A 22,205-nucleotide genomic window follows, 5' to 3' on the forward strand; every position below is an offset into this window, starting at 1 on the left:
TAGAGAGGGGAAAACAGGAATTAGCAGGTTCTTCATGTCACTTTACACTCCCATCCAATCTATTAACAAACTACTTTCAAAATATATCCAAAAATCAAATACTTTGGATCCTCCCTACTGCTACCACTCAGGTCCAAGCCACCATCATCTCTGCCTTGGACTATGGCAATAGCCCCTAAGTTGCTCTCTCTGCTGCTACCCATAATCCAACATGTCTTTGTCCGTTACAGCAATCTGAGTAATCTTTTTGTAAAACGGGTGTTTGACCATGTCATCTCTGTGTTCAGAATCTTCCATGGTTTCCCATCACATTCAGAATAAAACCCAAAGATGTCACCATGGCCTAAAAGGCACTCCATTATTTGCCTGTGCCACCTCTTCTGCATCAGTTACTACTCTTCCTTTTGCCGTTCTACTCCACCCACGCCAACCTTCCTGCTGGGTCTCAAACACTCCAAGCACAGTCCCACCCGAGGACCTTTGAACTAGTGCTTGCCTCTGCATAGAAGGTTCATCTTCCAACTATCTCCGTGGTTCCCCACTCTTCTTTCAGGTGTTTGCCCAAAAGTCACCTCATCAGGAAGCAAATAATAAAGGCATTCATTAATTTCAGAAAAAAAATTAAGATATATAAGAAAGAAATTAATCCAAAGTGAACAATAGTTATAGTCATATTCATGTGCATACTGAATGTTAATTTAACTAAAAGTTTGATATAACCATAATGGGGAGAGGGAAAGGAAGTCAGTAACGGTAACTAAATATTCACATTCTACGGTAGGAAGTCACTTGATAATGTCTTAAATGAAAAAGTAGCAGCATAAGCATGTTCTTTATCAGTAAGGAGTATAATCTAGAAGTAATGGTGCAGAAACTGAAAGTGGTGACTTCCAGAGAGACAGAACTGGCATGAAATGGGCATGTGTTTTGTTCCCAGCCTTGTAGTGGTATTACAGCTTGTAAACTATGTGCATGTGTTACATTAGCAGAAATAAAAATTAAAAAATTTCAGGGACTTGAGATCACAGAAGAAGGCATAGCGAACTGCCTGGCCAGGTAGGAAATAGGGAAGAGAAACCCCATGAAGCAGATAGTATAAAGATAAATATTTTACTAGATGGAGAAGGTGGTAGAAAAGAACATCCCAGGAAGGAACAACCTCTGCGAAGACCCAGATGAATGAAGGGTGTGGTATATCTGAGCTGTGGGTACAGAAGTGGGTGCCTTAGAAGGTGATGTGGCAGGGGAGGCTCTAAAGGTGAGTTGAATGAGACAATTAACAGTCCATCCATCACCAGGAAGTTTAACTGTAGACCGGTTCACAATCTACAGGTGGCAATGCATTACTGGGTTGCAACAGCACGTTTTTATGAAATAGAATGGTCCATAGTATACCACCTATAGTAAGGACGAATATTGCTCCATGAGCCCAAGGACTCCTCGACTGTCTTTAAACCCTTCTGCACTCACAGGACTCTGGTATTTAAGGACCATTTCTCTGTTTTCTCATTATTTTCAAAGTTAGCAATAAATCTTTAGCTAATACATAAAGAATACCTATAAATCAGAGGTGGGTAGTAAGTCTCTGCACACTTTAAGTCTCCATTTTGGCAGTTTTATTTTGTTTTTATAGCTGAACTAAAATAAATCCAGTATAACTTTTTCTGCCTTCATTTAGGAATGGTTTATCTTGCAATTTCATGGTCTCCCTCCCACCCCCTCAAAGTTACTTGGAATGGTCTATTTATTTCCCATGCATCTTTTTACAGTGAACTTATTTCTTCTTATACAAATAATAGGTAACAGCATTTTTGTTGCTGAAAATAACTCAAGGGCTGGGCACGGTGGCTCACGCCTGTAATCCCAGCACTTTGGGAGGCTGAGGCGGGCGGATCACGAGGTCAGGAGATCGAGACCATCCTGGCTGACACGGTGAAACCCCGTCTCTACTAAAAATACAAAAAATTAGCCGGGCATGGTGGCAGGCGCCTGTAGTCCCAGCTACTCGGGAGTCTGAGGCAGAGGAATGGCGTGAACCCCGGAGGCGGAGCTTGCAGTGAGCCGAGATCGCGCCACTGCACTCCAGCCTGGGCAACAGAGCGAGACTCCGTCTCAAAAAAAAAAAAAAGAAAATAACTCAAATAGTATAGAATATATAGGGTCAACAAAAGTCACCCTTACTTTCTGCTTCAGGTCCTGACCTCTCCTAGTGATGGCTCCTATAATAATTTGGAGTGTGTCTATTTCAGCAGTTTTTCTACACATTTATATTTGTATTAATGCACATATAAAACAAATCTTAAATACAAATGGAAATTACCAAATTACTTTCCCTCCTGTTTTACCGTGTGTATTTAAGGTATGATGCTTTTGATATGCATATACATAGTAAAATGATTGCCACAGTCAAGCAAATTAACATATTCACCACCTCACATAGTTATATTTATGTATGTACGGTGAGAGCACCTAAAATCTGCTTTCTTAGCAAATTTCCCATAGGCAATAATATGTGTTGGTCAAAGTGTGAAGAAATGGGAATGCTTGTGCACTGTTGGTGAAGATGCAGATTGGTACAGCTGCTATGGAAAACAGTATACAAAGGCTTCTCAAAACATTAAAAATAGAAACAGCATATGACCCAGCAATCCCTCTTTTGGGTATATACCCAAGGGAAATGAAATCAACACCTCATAGAGATATCTGCACTCCTTTATTCATTGCAGCCTCATTCCCAAAAGCCAAAATATGGAGAAAACATAAATGTCCATCGACATTATACAAGAAAGACATCCTGCATTTGCAACAACACTAATGAGCCTAGAAGACATTATGCTAAGTGAAATGAGTCAGACATAAACAGAAATACGCTGTATGGTCTCACATGTGGAATCTCGCTTTCCCTCTTGATACAAGATTACTTTATTTCATGCCAGTGCATGTATTGAAACCTCGTTTATTTAATGCTTCATAGTACTCTGTCTTCTAATAGTACTGCATTCTATTTATTTATCTATTTTTGAGCATTTAGTTTACTTTTTCCAATACAATTTTCCTTGTACATATATCTTTATTGTTTGTGTGTAAGAATTTCTCTGGGCAAACAAGAAGTACGATTGCTTGACAGAATGACGTGGTAGGCTAAATAATGCCTCTCCCCCAAAGAGTTCCACATCCTAATCTCTGAAGCATGTGAGTGTTGCCTCATATAACAAAAGTGACTTTGCAGATATCATTAAGTTAAGGATCTTGAGACGGGGATTATCTGGGATTATCCAGGTGGGCCCTAAGCAATCACAAGGGTCCATAGAGAGAAAAAAGATCGGGAGAAGGAAGTGACGTGATGACAAAGGGAGAGGGAAGAAAATATTGTGTGATATGGGGCCACGAGCCAAGGAATCGGACAACCTCTGGAAGCTGAAAAGGGTGTGCAACGGATTCTCCACGAAAGCTTCCAGAAGGAATCAGCCCTCCCAACCCCTTCATTTTAGGACTTGTGACCTCCAGAATGGCAAGATAGTACATCCATGTTGTTTTGAGTCAGGAAGTTTGTTGTAACTTGTTACGGAAACAATAGAAACCTCTTAAAATAATATGCTCTTTTTAAACAATACATTCTGCCAAATTTCTTTCCAAAATAGCTGTTCTTACAGTTCTGAACACTGCTCCTCCCACATCCTGGCCAACCTTAGATATTTTTAGTCACTTCAGTTTTACTCAATGAAATGACTTTTTAAATTCTCACTTTTATTTTAACTTTAAGTGGTTTCATTCTAATGAGACTGGGTGTTGATCAAAGAAAATGATCAAGGCAAGTCTCAATCATTTTAGGAGGTTTATTTGCCAAGATTAAGGATATGCCCAGGAAAGAACACAGAGCCACGAGAAAAATGTGGTCCATGCTTTTTCCAAAGAGGCTCTGGGAACCTCAGTATTTAAAAGGAAAGGAGCAGGTATTGAGGAAAGAGAAAAAACATTTTTTAAAGCGTGTGGGTAAGTTAAGAGGCAAATGATTGCATCCTTTTGAGTCTTTTGTTCAGCCGTTCGCACGTGAGAGGAGGGTAGGGGAACAGTCACTTATGCGTCCGTCTTGCTCAGTGAATCTGCATTTTTACATAAGATAATATAAACGTAGGGCAGAGGAAGCAATCAGACATGTATTTGTCTCGGGTGAACAGAAGGATGATTTTGAGTTCTGTCCTTTGTCCCGTACCTGTGAAGATAAGCTGTCAATTTACATTGTCAGGGTGAAATTCAACAGAACTGTTTTAGGATAAAGATCTTGGGGCCCACAAGGAATTTCCTTTGGGCAAATTGTGAGGGAAGTATGTAGCTTTTTTATCTTTGTAGCTATTTTATTTAGGAACCAAATGAGAGGCGGGTTTGCGTGACCCAGTTCACAGCTTGACTTTTCCCTTTGGCTTAGTGAGTTTGGGGTCCTGAGATTTATTTTCCTTTCACATGGGCATCTTTTCAAATCTTTAGATTTCTTTTTCTGTTCATTACCTATTCAGATCCTATGCCCATTTTCTCACAAGGTAGTTTTCCTTCTTTTTATTTCCTTCCTTTCTTTCTTTTTATGCAGTTTCTCATTATAAACTTTTGCTGTGAGTCCCTTGGTATATGTATGTTGTAATATTGTTCCCAGTCTGTTATTTGTCCTCTAACTTAATATTAACAAGTAATAAAAAAAGATTTTATAATCAAATAATTTGGGGAATTCTAGGAGAAGTCAGGGTCTTCATTATAAGCTTAATACTAAAAGTGATAGATATAGCACAAGAAAATAAAACCTCAGATTGATCTAACTTATTAATGGTGGTGTAAGATATCAACGTGAAATACAAGTAAGTTGACTTTAGCAGTTTATTCAAACAATATGCCACCAACTGGTAAAGTTAATTTAGTATATAATGCTATTTATGTATGCATACCCAAGCATATATTAAAAAGAAAAGCTTTGTAGTCACTATATTAGTCAGGTTCTCTAGAGGGACAGAACTAATAGGATAGATGTATATATGAAGTGGAGTTTATTAAGGAGTATTGACTCCTACCATTGCAAAGTGAAGCTCCACAATAGGCTATCTGCAAGCTGAGGATCAAGGAAGCCAGTCCGGGTCCCAAAACCTCAAAAGTAGGGAAGCTGACAGTGCAGCCTTCAGTCTGTGGCCAAGGGCCTGAGAGCCTCTGGAAAACAACTGGTGTAAGTCCAAGAGTCCAAAGCCTGAAGAACTTGGCGTCTGATGTTAGAGGGCAGAAAGCATCCAGCACGGGAGATAGATAAAGGCCAGAAGACGCAGCAAGTCAGCTTCTCCCACCTGCTCCTGCCTGCTTTATTCTAGCTATTCCAGTAGTGCTGGCAGCTGATTAAACGGTGCCCACCCAAACTGAGGGTGGGTCTGCCTCTCCCAGTCCACTGACTCAAGTGTTAATCTCCTTTAGCAACACCCTCACAGACACACCCAGGAACAGTACTTTGCATCCTTCAATCCAATCAAGTTGACACTTCATGTTAACCATCACAGTCACCTTGAGAAATGTCAAACTGATATTTAACACAGTTCAACATCTGTTCCTCATTAAAACTCCCAGTAAAGTAGGAATAAAATAATATTTGGCTATTTTGCTAGCAGATGGAAACCAATCCCAATCCAGGAGGAAAACATTCCATCTAATGACAGAATCCAAGAGTGATTGTCATTAACGTAGAGAAAGCGCAGTGGCAGCTCCCTTCGCTACTGTAATTCAAAAATGTGTCCTGGATTTCTAGCCAATGCAATAATAAATTTAAAACTCTTAATCACCTAAATGTTGTGAAATATCAAACATAATATTATTTATGGATGATATAAAAAATAAAAGGCAAAGTTAAGGACTCATTGCAAAATAAATTTTAAAATGCAATACCTTTCCTAATATCCACAATAGCCAGTTAGAAAATATATTTTCAAAATAACAACCAAAACATATGGTACAAATAAGTGTAAAGAAATTTGTTGAAACGGTGAAGAAAACTACATATCGTTATTGAAGGATATTTTAAAAGATATGAATAAACATATATACTTTGTGTACTGGGAGATTCAATTTTGTAAGGACACTATTTCTCCAATTTACTTAAAAATAAAATACTACTCTAATTGAATTCCAATTTGATTTTTGGCATATTCGTCTCTACTGTTATTAAAAGTTCTTATCATTTAACCAATTATTAAAGATCCAATAACCTACGTGTTCAACAATATAAAGTTAGCCAAATAAATTATGTATATTCAGATGGAAGAAAAGTGTGCATTGTTTATTTTAAATCATATTTGCAAAAATAATTGACAAGAAAAACTTTCAGATTTTATTTTCAGTAAAACACTAGGTTTGAAATTAGTATAGTGATTGATATGTATATTTGTATATATACATGTATATGTGTTTGTGTGTGTGTGTGTGTGTGTATATATATATATATATATATATATATATATATATATATATATATATACGCATAGAGAGAGAGAATAATAGACATAAAAAAGAAAGCTACTGAATGAATCATACCAGGACACAATGTTTTATCTCTGGTTAGTAAAATTATGAATCTTGTTTTTTATGTTTGCTTAATATTCCACAATAAGTATATACTCTTAATAAATGGACAAAACAGTATTATCTTGTAGAACAGTTAAGAATAATAAAGAAATAAAACTGTAAAAGAACTTGAAAACTTCTCAAAAGTTTTCAGATCAGTTTTTATGTATGTGAAAGGTCTTTCTAAATGCAGAAACAAAGAACTATATTTAGAAAAGGACTGTTAAATGTGACTTCATAGAAGCTTTAAATTTCTGTAGATCACAAAATACCATAAACAAACTTTTTTGCATTAAATAGAAGTTTAATAATTTATTATAATCTTGAAGGGAAAAGTCCAGATTGTATTTTGATATTTTGTACATTAATATATTATTACAACGTGAAGAAAGATTTTTTTGAAATTTTGTTTTAGTCATTTCCTTTGAAGCCACATCATGGTAACAGAGTCTCACTCTGTCACCCAGGCTGGAGTGCAATGGAGCGATCTCGGCTCACTGCAACTTCCACCTCCTGGATTCAAGTGATTTTCCTGCCTCAGCCTCCAGGGTAGCTGGGATTGCAGGTGCACGCCACCATGCCCGACTAATTTTTTCTATTTTTAGTAGAGACGGAGTTTCACCATGCTGGCCAGGCTAGTCTCGAACTCCTGACCTTGTGATCCACCTGCCTCAGCCTTCCAAAGTGCTTGGATTACAGGCATGAGCCACCATACCCAGCCAGTAACATCTTTTTTTATTATTTAACTTTTAAGTTCAGGGTACATGTGCAAGCTTGTGATATAGATAAACTTGTGTCATGAAGGTTTGTTGTACAGATTATTTCATCACCCAGATACTAAGCCTAGGACCCAATACTGGCGTGAGATTGTATTTCATTGCGGTTTTGATTTGCATTTCTCTAATGATTAGCTATGTTGAGCTTTTTCTCATAGGTTTGTTGGCCACATGAATGTCTTCTTTTGAGAAGTGTCTGTTCATGTCCTTTGTCCACTTTTTTTTTTTACCATCTTTATTTATTTATTTATTATTATTATACTTTAAGTTTTAGGGTACATGTGTACAATGTGCAGGTTAGTTACGTATGTATACATGTGCCATGCTGGTGTGCTGCACCCACTAACTCGTCATCTAGCATTAGGTATATCTCCCAATGCTATCCCTCCCCCCTCCCCCCACCCCACAACAGTCCCCAGAGTGTGATGTTCCCCTTCCTGTGTCCATGTGTTCTCATTGTTCAATTCCCACCTATGAGTGAGAATATGCAGTGTTTGGTTTTTGTTCTTGCGATAGTTTACTGAGAATGATGATTTCCAATTTCATCCATGTCCCTACAAAGGACATGAACTCATCATTTTTTATGGCTGCATAGTATTCCATGGTGTATATGTGCCACATTTTCTTAATCCAGTCTATCATTGTTGGACATTTGGGTTGGTTCCAAGTCTTTGCTATTGTGAATAATGCCACAATAAACATACGTGTGCATGTGTCTTTATAACAGCATGATTTATAGTCCTTTGGGTATATACCCAGTAATGGGATGGCTGGGTCAAATGGTATTTCTAGTTCTAGATCCCTGAGGAATCGCCACACTGACTTCCACAATGGTTGAACTAGTTTACAGTCCCACCAACAGTGTAAAAGTGTTCCTATTTCTCCACATCCTCTCCAGCACTTGTTGTTTCCTGACTTTTTAATGATCACCATTCTAACTGGTGTGAGATGGTATCTCATTGTGGTTTTGATTTTCATTTCTCTGATGGCCAGTGATGGTGAGCATTTTTTCATGTGTTTTTTGGCTGCATAAATGTCTTCTTTTGAGAAGTGTCTGTTCATGTCCTTTGCCCACTTTTTGATGGGGTTGTTTTTTTCTTGTAAATTTGTTTGAGTTAGTTGTAGATTCTGGATATTAGCCCTTTGTCAGATGAGTAGGTTGTGAAAATTTTCTCCCATTTTGTAGGTTGCCTGTTCATTCTGATGGTAGTTTCTTTTGCTGTGCAGAAGCTCTTTAGTTTAATTACATCCCATTTGTCAATTTTGGCTTTTGTTGCCATTGCTTTTGGTGTTTTAGACATGAAGTCCTTGCCCATGCCTATGTCCTGAATGGTAATGCCTAGGTTTTCTTCTAGGGTTTATATGGTTTTAGGTCTAACGTTTAAGTCTTTAATCCATCTTGAATTGATTTTTGTATGAGGTGTAAGGAAGGGATCCAGTTTCAGCTTTCTACATATGGCTAGCCAGTTTCCCCAGCACCATTTATTAAATAGGGAATCCCTTCCCCATTGCTTGTTTTTCTCAGGTTTGTCAAAGATCAGATAGTTGTAGATATGCGGCGTTATTTCTGAGGGCTCTGTTCTGTTCCATTGATCTATATCTCTGTTTTGGTACCAGTACCATGCTGTTTTTGTTACTGTAGCCTTGTAGTATAGTTTGAAGTCAGGTAGCGTGATGCCTCTGGCTTTGTTCTTTTGGCTTAGGATTGACTTGGCGATGTGGGCTCTTTTTTGGTTCCATATGAACTTTAAAGTAGTTTTTTCCAATTCTGTGAAGAAAGTCATTGGTAGCTTGATGGGGATGGCATTGAATCTATAAATTACCTTGGGCAGTATGGCCATTTTCACGATATTGATTCTTCCTACCCGTGAGCATGGAATATTCTTCCATTTGTTTGTATCCTCTTTTATTTCATTGAGCAGTGGTTTGTAGTTCTCCTTGAAGAGGTCCTTCACATCCCTTGTAAGTTGGATTCCTAGGTATTTTATTCTCTTTGAAGCAGTTGTGAATGGGAGTTCACTCATGATTTGGCTCTCTGTTTGTCTGTTATTGGTGTATAAGAATGCTTGTGATTTTTGTACATTGATTTTGTATCCTGAGACTTTGCTGAAGTTGCTTATCAGCTTAAGGAGATTTTGGGCTGAGACAGTGAGGTTTTCTAGATATACAATCATGTCGTCTGCGAACAGGGACAATTTGACTTCCTCTTTTCCTAATTGAATACCCTTTATTTCCTTCTCCTGCCTAATTGCCCTGGCCAGAACTTCCAACACTATGTTGAATAGGATTTAATAAGGTGGTTTTTTTCTTGTAAATTTAAGTTCCTTATAGCTGCTGGATATTAGACTTTTGTCCGATCCAAGCTTGCAAAAATTTTCTCCTATTCTGTAGGTTCTCTGTTCACCCTGTTGATAGTTTTCTTTGCTGTGCAAAAGCTCTTTAGTTTAATTAGATCTCATTTGTCAATTTTTGCTTTTGTCACAGTTGCTTTTGGTATCTTTGTCATGAAATCCTTGCTCATTCCTATGTCCAGAATGGTATTGCCTAGGTTGTCTTCTTGGGTTTTTATAATTTTGGGTTTCACATTTAAGTCTTTAATCCATCTTGAGTTAATTTTTGTATATGTTGTAAGGAAGGGGTCCAGTTTCAATCTTCTACATATGGTTAGCCAGTTATCTCGGCACCATTTATTGAATAGGGAGTCCTTTCTCCATGACCTGTTTTTGTCAGGTTTGTTGAAGATCAAATGGGTGTGGGTGTGTGGCCTTATATTTCTGGGTTCTCTATTCTGTTCCATTGGTCTGGTCTATGTGTCTGTTTTTGTACCAGTGCCATAAACAAAATTTTAAAAGAAATTTTCAACACATATGTGAAAAGAGTAAATCTTCTCTATATATGAAAAGCTCTCGTGAACTGTACTGGGAATCTCCCATTCGTTCTGCTCCCCTCCTCTTATTGCCCCCAACCCAGTTACACTTTGCCCTTCCCAACTCTGTTCTTTCCCTAACCTGAGGGACTTGATTTGCATGAATTATATCAATGGACTGCCTTTGCCCTCTAGGTTTTTGTGACCTTTGGCCATGCTGAGTATCAGAAGGTCACAGGAAGGAGAAAGAGAGTGAGATCCCGGTAGTCATTTCTTCGGCCTCCACCTGCCCTCCACTAACGGTTACAGCTCGTGTAGGGCTCCTTCTCCAGAGGGCTCTCTCTCTCTCTCTCTCCAGGTTCTGCTAACTCCTCCTCTCCCTTTTCTCCTCAAGCCCAGAGTGGAACTGGAACCTCCCCAGCTCCACTCACCCTAACATTACTAGCCCAGAGTAATGTACTCTCTCATAGGTCTCTTCAATCTACACTTTCATAAATAGTTCCTTTAGTTAACTGTCCTCAAAAGAGCTGGTGTGTTGTATCATCATTTTGCCTGCAGAAACCCTAACAATTACAGTAATCAAAAAGAGAAAGATACATAGCCCAGTAGAAATGTAGGCAAAGCACAAGAACAAACAACTCACAAAATAAAAACTCCAAATAGTTTGTCAACATTAAAAAAAAGTTTAGCATCACTAGTAAATACACATATATTTGCATAATATGCATAAGTTAATTAAAGCAATGTTGTGATCTTATTTTTAATCTATCCTTTTTTTTATTTAAATAATATTTCCCAGTGTTGAAAGGATGGGAGTGCATATAGGTTATCTCAAATACTAATGATTGGGATTGAAATTTCTGAGAAATAATAATTATTACTAATAATAATTTAATAAATTGAATAATTATTTAATAAATCAAATAATTGTTAAATAATTTAATAATTATTAATGACAATTTGTACAAAGAATACTAAAAATGTTTTTACCCTTTGACCCGGCAAATCCCACTTCCAAGAAGATTGCCGTAAGTAACTAAAATTTTCACTTACATTGAACAATGTTCAGCAAAGCATTATCTGTGAGGTAAATTCTGGGAAATGACTTACATTTTCAGAAATTAGATAAATTTTAGATAAAGTGTGGATTGTCCATATACAGACTTTTTAAAAATCCTCTCTAAAAGAACTAGTGACCTTCTCTCACACCTCTTTTTTTTTTTGAGATGGCATCTCGCTCTGTCGCCCACGCTGGAGTGCAGTGGCATGATCTCGACTCACTGTGAGCTCTGCCTCCCGGGTTCACGCCATTCTCCTGCCTCAGCCTCCCAAGTAGCTGGGACTACAGGTGGCTGCCACCATGCCCGGCTAACTTTTTGTATTTTTAGTAGAGACAGGGTTTTACCGTGTTAGCCAGGATGGTCTCGATCTCCTGACCTCGTGATCCGCCTGCCTTGGCCTCCCAAGGTGCTGGCATTACAAGCGTGAGCCACCGCACCTGGCCACCTCTTTTTAAAAGTATTCATAAGTTCTGCCTACACTAGCTCCAAAATATGTCCCAAATCCAATCACTTCTCACCATCTCCCCTGCAAAAAGCCTGGACCAAGCCACCTTCAGTTCCCTGCCTAGACGGCTAAGCGGCCTCCTGACTCTCTTGTTCCTCATCCACCCTCCCCTGCCACAGTGTGTCTGCACTGCAGCAAGCATATCTGAGAGCATAAGCCACATCATTCCATTCCCTGCCGAAAACACACCAGTGGCTTCCCAGTGAAATTAGAGTAAAATCCATACTCCTCATACTCCTTCCCATGGCCTCCGGAGCCGCTGGTGGTCTGGCCCCAACTGCCTCTCAGCCATCCTCTCCACCACTCTCTGGACTGTCCTCTCCACTGTACATCATAGCCAAGCTTGCTTCTGCCACAGGCCTTTATGCTTGCTTGCTCAGCAGCCTGGAACAGTCTTCCTGCAGTCTGTAGAGCTGGCCATTTCCCATCGAGATCCCAGTGAAATGTAGCTTCTTGAAGATGCCTTCCCAGAGAAAGAGACCTTCCTAACTAACGTGGCATCATCACATTCCAAGAATTCTCTCTCCTGAGCCCTTGTGTTTGTTTTTCTCAGTATTTAAAATATCAAAGATGTATCTCTGTGTTGCCTGTCTCCCCCACCTGAATGAGCAAAAGGACTTTGCCTTTCTTATATCCCCGTCACTCAAACTGAATGCCTAGTACATACTAAATAATATTTGTCCAATGATGACTGCACACATATTGATTCGTTCATTTATTCACTCAACAAAGACTTTTTGAGTGCTCTTCCTATGCCAGGCACTGCTCTGGGTACATGTGATACATCCATGAGGGAAGATCCCTGCCTCTCTGAAGCTTATACTCTAGCAGAAGTAAGGGGCAAGAGACAATAAATACAACTTCAAAGTGACTTATATAATGTAGTAGAGCATGACAGATGCTGTGGGGAAAAAAGAAAAATGTGGAGTAGAGTAGGAGAAGCAATGAGGCTGGGCATCTGGAGAGGATGGGTGGGAGGAGGCAGAGGTGGTAGGCCTTCTTAGGAAGGAGACGTTTGAGAAAAACTTGGAGAAGAACAAATGCATCAGGCAGATTTTTGGGGAAGAGCAGCCACACAGCTAGAACAATAGTCCTAAGACAGAAGTGGAGTGGAGCCCAGAGCGCCTGTGCCTAACAACTCCTGCCTCCTGAGAAATGTTCCTCCCAGGCTAGGCATGGCGGCTCATGCCTGTAAGCCCAGCACTTTGGGAGGCCGAGGCAGGTGGATCGTTTGAGGTCAGGAGTTCAAGATCAGCCTGACCAACATAATGAAACCCTGTCTCTACTACTATACAAAAACTAGCCAGGGGTGGTGGCGGGTGCCTGTAATCCCAGCTGTAATCTGGGAGGCTGAGGCAGGAGAATTGCCTGAACCCGGGAGGTGGAGGTTGCAGTGAGCCAAGATCATGCCACTGCACTCCAGCCTGGGCAACAGTGTGAGACTCCATCTCAAAAAAAAAAAAAAAAAATTTCTTCCAGCCTTGTGTTTCTATTAGCACCACACTGCTATATCTGCCTGCCCCATGAGAATTGACTTGAGGGCCCATGCTTAACCAAACAAGATCTTTACCCAGGGATTTTTTAAATTTTGACTTGCATTGGATAAAAAGTCTCTTTCCCTTCTCTTTCCATCCAATCACTCAACACATATTTTGACAAGCATTTACTACATAATTTCTTCTGTCCTGGACACTGGGGCTTCCATGGTTAACAAGATAAATGGAGGTCCCTGCTCTCATGAAGAGGAGGGATACAGTAAGTCAACAAGGAAAAACTGAGAATCATTTCAGGTTCTCTGAAGGAAACCATCATGGCTCTAGGATGGGAAATGACTAAGAAGGGGAGGTTGGTGGGTAGAGTCTTACAGGGTGGGGGTCGTTTAAATTGAGGTTGTTTTGTTGTTGTTGTTGTTTGAAATGGAGTTTCATTCTTGTCACCCAGGCTGGAGTGCAATGGCATGATCTTGGCTCCTTGCAACCTCCACCTCCCAAGTTCAAGTGATTCTCCTGCCTCAGCCTCCTGCCTCAGAGTAGCTGGGGTTACAGGCGCCTGCCATCACACCTAGCTAATCTTTGTATTTTTAGTACAGATGGGGTTTTCACCATGTTGGCCAGGCTGGTCTCGAACTCCTGACATTAGGTGATCTCCCTTCTCAGTCTCCCAAAGTACTGGGATTACAGGCGTGAGCCACCGTGCCCAGCCAGAATTGAGATCTTGGTGGATGCAGAGGTATCAGCCATGCAAATGTCTTAGGAGGAAGTGTTCCAGGCAGAGACCTGAGGTGGCAATGAGCTTGGCAAGTCAATACACTGAAAGAAGGTGATCACAGCTACAGCCTAGTGAGAAAAGGAAAAAGTGGGCCACAGTCAGAGAGTTAGACCGTGTGCCTTCCAACATGAAGAAACTGGGGTGTAAAAAAGCAACCCACACACAGGGAGACAGGGAAGGAAGAGAAAGTCCACAGAGCTCTGCCGACAACATTGAGAATGGGATTCCACTCATCATACTGCCAGCTCCATGCCTGCCCTTGCCAGATATTCGAGTGAGAAAATCTCCCTCTGTACTTCATCTAGGGTTTCTGTCACTAAAACCAAAAGAGTCATGATTAATTTATAGATATATATGAATATGAAAAAGACTGGAAGGAGAAGGAGTTACTGTACGTGGAAACATCGACTGTGATATATCTGGGTTATAAAATTCATTTTCATCTCTGTACATTGCTTAACTTATGCTGTTTTAAAATCATGGCATTCTTTGGTTACCTTTGTATTTTCTCACTTTGCCCTCTGTCACCTCAGGGGGCCGTGACAACAGGTGTGCTGGTATCCCTCTCACACCTGTGCTGCCTACCTCCCTGCCCTCACAGGTGTATTGGGACCAAATGTGAAATCCATTGCAAGAATGAAAGGAGCATCTGCCACAGTACTTCCATTGGGAGCTAGAAATAATTCTCTTTGTTTGTGGATCAAGAACACCTCAAATTAATTTGGCATAAGAATCTAATTTTTGAAATCAAGATTTCCCCCCACTGACAAAGTTAGCGCCATAAGCAAATGGTTTCACAGCATTTTAAGAGCCTCCAACTACATTGGGGCTCCACTGCCCTAATAGGAAGTGATAGGGAGCTGGGCGTGGGAGTCTGCAATGTACCTTTCACGGATATTTCTTTCACCTGGCAGACAGCCTAATGCTTAGCTGTCTGACCCATGACCAGGGGGTCCCTCACATGGGAAATTTGTTTATGTTGGCGGATCCCCTTGTGGCTCTTGTCCAATCCATGTCCAGTTTATGCCTGCCTGACCATCACTCTGAGCTGGGAGCTCAGCCCAGTACCTGGAGAAAACCCAGCCTGGAGCAGCCCCTGGTTCTTCAGATGGAAGGCGCAAATTCAGTATACCACCACAACAGGAAACACATTCAAATATTTTTACTTACAGATCCTGAGCAGAGAGAATGCAATGAGTTGGGAGGGTAGTGCTCTGTCCCTGGGTCACGACAGGTAGGAATGAAGAGTGAGGCAGAGAGAAAAAGAAGTGCATAGAAGTGCATGGCAACTGGCAGTATATATAAGAGATATATATAAGAAAGTGTGTGTGTGTATATATACATATATATATATATATATATGAAAGTGTGTATATATAAAAGAAAGTAGGATGTGTATATATATATAAAAGAGAGTATATACAAGAAATATATTTCTCATATTTAATATAAGATATATCTTATGTTAATATATAAGTATATATAAGAAAGTAGGATGTGGGTCACTTTAGGTTTTCAGCAAATGCCTGAATGGTCCCTTTAAAGGAAGTGTCAGGAAAGCAGGGAGCTCCTGCCTAGGAGAGATCCAAATTCTCTGGCTACTGGCTTGAGTCATTTGGGTGTGGTATAGAACTGGAAACTGTACCCAGGGTAACTGAGCCCTGCTTCTGGTATGAGAAAGTTAAACCTATATTCAGAATGGATGCCCAAGCAACAGAAAATTAGAATTCCCTACACCTGATTGTAGGCTTCTCACCGAATGTCATAGCAGGCCTTAAATCAACTTCATACGCATTTATGACACCATTTTATGTACAGAGTAGCGAGTTCTCCTGCCCCCAATTTACAGATGGAGGTGGCAAGTTCTGGAAGGTTTAAGTGATTTGCCAAGATCAACTCTTTCAGCCGTGTCTTTCTGGAACAAGCGAAACTCTGAGCAAAGGACAAACCCAGGACCAGGCAGAGCAGCTGACTCACAGGCTGTGCCTTGTTTCTGTCTGAATTATTTCTTGGCAGAAAATGCTGTTTTGCTATCAGGACAGTCAAGTGTAGTTAGAACAAGCTCGTGGAACAAAGCAGTTTAATTAAGGAAAAAAAAATTACTTGGGTTACAGTGCTATTCTCTTCAATCCAAGATGGAAATTAATTTATAATAACCTTATCTTTTATTCATAGCATGCTGCATATTTCAGAGTATGTCGGCATCCTTGTATTTCTCAGTTGAATGTGAAATAATTGTGTGTTTCTAATGGACTGCGAGTCAGTTAAAGTGCTGAAAGAACATAGCTGAGTCTTGGCTAACCATTCAGAGAAGTCTGAAGCCACTGAGGAGTAGCTTTGGTTTCCTTTTGATGAGTCATGATATTTAAAATTCAGAGGGCTGCTGCAGGCTTCAAAGCAGCCCTTTCAAACCGATCACTCCACAACCTAACTCCTTCAGTGGCGGAGGACAAAGAAAGCCCATTCATGTTCCCCTAACGACCTCCTTCTCTTTTCCCAGACCAACCTGACAGAGCTGAAGTCATTTGGCTCTCCGCCTCTGGCTGTCAGCAATGTCAGCGCTGCGGTGATGGTACTGATGGCCCCCAGGGGTAGGGTGCCCAAGGACCGGAGCTGGAAGGCTGCTAAGGTCACCATGGCCAAAGTGGATGGCTTCCTGGACTCGCTAATAAACTTCAACAAAGAGAACATTCACGAGAACTGCCTCAAAGCCATCAGGCCGTATCTGCAAGACCCCGAGTTCAATCCTGAGTTTGTGGCCACCAAATCCTATGCGGCTGCAGGCCTCTGCTCCTGGGTCATCAATATTGTGAGATTTTATGAGGTGTTCTGTGATGTGGAACCCAAGCGCCAGGCACTGAACAAAGCCACCGCGGACCTCACAGCTGCCCAGGAGAAGCTGGCTGCCATCAAAACCAAGATCGCTGTGAGTGACCCCAGAGCCCCTCACCCTGCTAGTCCGCCTCCAATACAAACAACTCTCTTCAGTCACCATCTAACACCTAACGTTATGGTATTTAAAGAGAAGCAGGAAAACCACATTTTCATGCAAAATCTCATTTTTCAGTAGAGGCAACTTTTTACATTTCTTTCTCAAACACTGTATAGGCCAAACAAGACAATTCCACTGGACCACTGGTTTACAAGCTGTGGTGCTAAAAGGTTTTCTCCTTTTCTGAACAAAAGGTTAAAATTTTGAGACTTTTTCTCTTTCTCCTTGGAAATGTGGATTTTAGCCACCTTACCCTTTTTACCTATTCCCTTCAGTTCTAGCCAGCTATCTGCCTGTCTCACTTTCAGTAGATGGATGTGTGGAAATGTGTCAGCTATCTGCATTGTTGTGTGGAAGTTCTTTAAAGCAAGTTATACACTGTGACTTAGTGGGTGGCCCCTAGTCCATAAATATAAAACTGTGAGGGTCATTAGCTTTTATAAACTCATGTAGATATTGTTATTATGTCTGCTTCACCCAGGATTTGGAGATGGGGATGGTGATCTTGGATTCACACCTATTTGGGAGATTTTCCTTGTCAACCTGAAATAATTGAAAGGATCAGAATTCATTTTTTTTTTTTTAATCTGTAGAGGCAGGGTCTCCCTATGTTGCCCAGGTTGGTCTTGAACTCCTGGGCTCAAGTGATCCTCCCACCTCAGCCTCCCAAAGTGCTGGGATTACAGATATGAGCCACTGAGCCCAGCCCAGAATCCAGCTTCAAGAGTTGATTTAAGTGAAAAACTGGCAATGAACTCCAAAGAGATAGAGTGAGTGCTCCAAAGTAAAACGTTAAGGTGTTACTTATATAGGCAGAAAACAAAGAAATTTTCTATAATAGGCTGGTTTATGAGTTACAACAATTTAATTAATTACAGTTTTCTGTACAGCTTGTTTCACTTCCTTTCCAATTTAAAAGAGTGTATTTAACCTTCCATCTTAGATAATGTGGAGTCTTTGTGTGAGAAAGGTAAAAGAGAGGTTAATCTATAACAAAGATCAGCAATGAAGCTGGAAGGAGTCTTCCCTGGTGCCCTTTAGTCATTTGCAATGTTTTACAAGACAGTGTAGGTAAGGAAAAAGGCCAATCTATAATCAGAGAAATAAAGGTTACAACTGCCTAGGTTATAGCTGCCTGTCCTGTGACTCGAGACCTATAATCACATTACCTTAAGGCTCAAAATATTTTAAAGTTCCAACAGCTTAGATCTTGAATTACTTACTTTCATATGCTTGAACTTCACCTTTCCCATAAAAATGTATACTAACAAAGTAACAGGTAGAAATCAGAATCCTGGAAGATAGCATAGCAACTAAGACTCCATCCTTCCACATACCTTAGTTCCAATCCAAGCTGTAATATTTACTGATCGTGTGACCTTTAGAAAGGTTTCCAAAATGCCCAAACCTTAGCTTCCTGAAGTAGAATAGACACAGTAATAGTACCTGCTTCATGGGACTATTATGAGGATTAAAGGATGTGATGCGTATAAAGCATGAGACTAGAGCCCAGCCCATGATGAAGGGAGCAGCAGGAGCTGCCCCCCGCTGTGAGTGTGACTATAACTGCTCAGCCACTACTGTGTGAGCATGACTATAATTGCTCAACCGCTACTGCCCCATTTGACAGCATGTGCCGTCTACCACATGCACATCCAACCTCTTGCATGGACTCAATCACGGCTGTGATCAAGTTCAATCCAAAAAATTTTCTGGATCTTTAATTTCTGTATGTGCATTCTAGGCAAATAAGATTCTTGCTACAAATTTGTCATGATGATAAGGAGGATTTTACAAGTTATGAAAGGTAGGATTGTAGACATGCCGTATGCCACGTGAGATGGGTTTATTGATTGTTAGATTAAAATCTATGGAAAAAGGCTCTAGGTCAAAGATCGTTGAGACCAATCTCTCTATTTAAAAAGATACTTTGGGCCGGGTGCAGTCGCTCATGCCTGTAATCCCAGCACTTTGGGAGGTCAAGGCAGGAGGATCATGAGGCCGGGAGATCGAGACCATCCAGGCCAACATGGTGAAACCCTGTCTTTACTAAAAATACAAAAAAAAAAAAAATTAGCTGGGCGTGGTGGTGGGCACCTGTAGTCCCAGCTACTTAGGAGGCTAGGCAGGAGAATGAAGTGAACCTGGGAGGCAGAGCTTGCAGTAAGCCAAGATCAGGCCACTGCACTCCAGCCTGGGCAACACAGCAAGACCCTGTCTCAGAAAAAAAAAAAGAACTTTGGCAAAGCATCTCACCTCCTCTCAATATGCTTGTTTTATAATGCACATGTTCATGGACTAGTTTACTTAAAATAGATGATAATCACCATAACAATTGCTCCCTTCAAAGAACATCACATGCAAGACACCGTCACATCCCTATTCCTGAATTTATTTTTATTTTTTATTTTTAGAGAAGGGGTCTTGCTATGTTGCCCAGGCTTGTCTTGAACTCTTGGCCTCAAGTGAACGTTTTGCCTTGGCCTTCCAAAGAGCTAGGATTACAAGCAGACTACAGGCATGAGCCACCATGTCCAGCCCATATTCCTGCTTTTTGGGAGGAAAAGATCTCCCGATAATTTTTATATTTTTCAGTCTCTTCCAGAAAATATAACAAGAACTGCATTTTCAAAGACTCTTGACTCAAGTTATTTTAACTAAAGGAACAGTTGGTGCAAAGAGAATGTTTTCAAAATGTTTATACCTTTTCAGTAGCCAACATTCACATGATGGGCCCACTCAACCTGCGAAAGCAATAAGAGTATTTTAAAATTCCTTGGCTACCTTTGGAAGGCACTTCTTTTCTGCCAAAATATTTTCTGGAAAAAAAAATGTATTCTTGCTTTTAACAACCTCCTCTCCATCCTCCACTTATACACATCCCCGTCAACATCCCAGGAATGTGGGCACTCCCTGCTAATAACACAGGAGATGGGCTAACACCCATCCCTAACCTGGAGACCCACCCAGGGCAAGAAGATTCCTATATGCTGCAGGGCCATTTCCAGCCTAGTCCAATCTCACATACACACACCCAAGTCTTACTTTGAGGATTTTAGGATAATTCCAAGTAAATAATCTTATATTCAGAATACAGAAAGTAGGGGGAAGCATATTTCAAGACAGATTTCAGTTTGATTACTGTATGCAGGACATTATATAGTTTGGATATTTGTTCCTGCCCAAATCGCATGTTGAATTGTAATCCCCAGTGCCTGAGATGAAGCCTGGTGAGAGGCATTTGTGTTGTCAGGAGAATCCTTTATAGTTTGGTGCTGTCTTTATGACAGTGAGTGAGTTCTTGTGATATCTGGTCATTTAAAAGTATGTGGCACCTGCCCCCCGCAACTCCCTCTTGCTCCTGCTCTGGCCATGTGATGTGCTCCTGCTTTGCCTTCCACCATGAGTAGAAGCTCCCTGAGGCCTCCCCAGAGGAAGATGCCAGGGGTATGCTTCCTATACAGCCTGCAGAACCATGAGCCATGAAACCTCTTTTCTTATAAATTACCCAGTCTCAGGTATTTCTTTATAGCAATGCAAGAATGGCCTAATACAGAATGGAAACACACAAAAATATTAACAGTGGTAGTGATCTCTGGGTGATGAATTTTGGATGGCTGTTTTGTCTAATCTACATTTTCTTTTGTTCTGTAGTGAAGATATATTAATGTTATGATTTATAAAAATAATAGTAAGAACAAGGGAGGCATTTTCCTTGAGCATATAATCACACACAGAGTGAAATATCAAATAGTAGAGAAAGGCTTCTGATGAGAAACAAGAATCCCTTTTAATTCTTATATCTGTTTCTGGTGCTTGAGATCACATCAGAGCCTGCTACCTAGCAGCTCAACTGTGTTCCAGTTGGCCCACGCAGTCTATTTGCAGATGATTTCATTAATTGCCAATATTTAAAACAGCAGGTACTTTTACGTAAAAATCTTATTTTAGGTCAGTCTAAAAATAATCAAAAGATTCTCATATGTCATTAATTGACCCTAGAGTTAAGTAATGGCTTCCCATTCACACAGTTGTGCTCATTTTGTCATAATCCCCACCAACTTCTATTTTTTTCAACACTAGACTCATCTGACAAGTTTCCATTATCTTCCCACTTTCTGATCACTTGAATTTCTGACTTCTGTCCATGTGTTATGCTGATATCTATTTTTTGATGTATCTTATTGAGGCAGTTGACCTTCTGCTAGCTAGCTAAGGCTATAAGTTGTCCATTTCCATGTCTTCCCAATATAGTTACAGTAACCAGTTTTATTAGGTTAGCACAAAAGTAATTGTGGTTTTTGCCATTACTTTAATGGCCGGCACGGTGCCTCATGCCTGTAATCTCAGCACTTTGGGAGGCTGAGGTGGTTGCATCACCTGAGGTCAGAAGTTCGAGACCAGCCTGACCAACAATGGTGAAACCCAATTTCTACTAAAAATACAAAATTAACCCGGCGTGGTGGTACACGCCTGTAATCTCAGCTACTTGGGAGGCTGAGGCAGGAGAATCACTTGAACCCAGGATGCAGAGGTTGCAGTGAGCCAAGATTGCGCCATTGCACTCCAGCATGGGCAGCAAGAGGGAAACCCCGTCTCAAAAAAAAAAAAAAAAAAGAGTAATGACACAAACTGCAGTTACAGCCAGGCATGGTGGCTCACGCCTGTAATCCCAACATTTTGGGAGGCTGAGACAGGTGGATCACCTGAGCTCAGGAGTTTGAGACCACCTCGGCCCACATGGTGAAATCCCATCTCTACTAAAAATACAAAATTAGCTGGGCATGCTGGTGGGCACCTGTAATTCCAGCTACTCGGGAGGCTGAGGCAGAAGAATTGCTTGAACCTGGAAGGCAGAGGTTGCAGTGAGCTGAGATCGTGCCATTGCACTCCAGCCTGGGCAACAGAGCGAGACTCCATCTCAAAAAATAAAAAAAAAAAATGGAGTTACTTTTGTGCCAATCTAACAGTTAATGTAACCTTTATTTCCTGTTCTATTACATAGAGGCAGCTCCCTTGGAGCTCTCAGCTTTCAAGATGTGTTAGTCTATTCTCGCATTACCGTAAAGAAATACCTGAGGCTGGGTAATTTGTAAAGAAAAGAAGTTTAATCGGCTCACAGTTCTGCAGGTTTTACAAGAAGCATGATGCT

At 40.6% G+C, this 22,205-nt stretch overlaps 1 protein-coding gene across 1 annotated transcript in view; it reads left to right on the plus strand.

The window, feature by feature from the left end:
* Positions 1–22,205, plus strand: part of DNAH9 (dynein axonemal heavy chain 9) — a 372,401-nt gene that overhangs the window by 241,406 nt on the left and 108,790 nt on the right. The window contains exon 50 of the mRNA XM_031003344.3: positions 16,562–16,987. Coding sequence (XP_030859204.3) covers positions 16,562–16,987 — 426 coding nt within the window. The remainder of the gene's footprint in view (positions 1–16,561; positions 16,988–22,205) is intronic.

Source organism: Gorilla gorilla, chromosome 19 (assembly GCF_029281585.2).
Source record: "Gorilla gorilla gorilla isolate KB3781 chromosome 19, NHGRI_mGorGor1-v2.1_pri, whole genome shotgun sequence".
In the NCBI taxonomy this organism is placed as follows: Eukaryota; Metazoa; Chordata; class Mammalia; order Primates; family Hominidae; genus Gorilla; species Gorilla gorilla.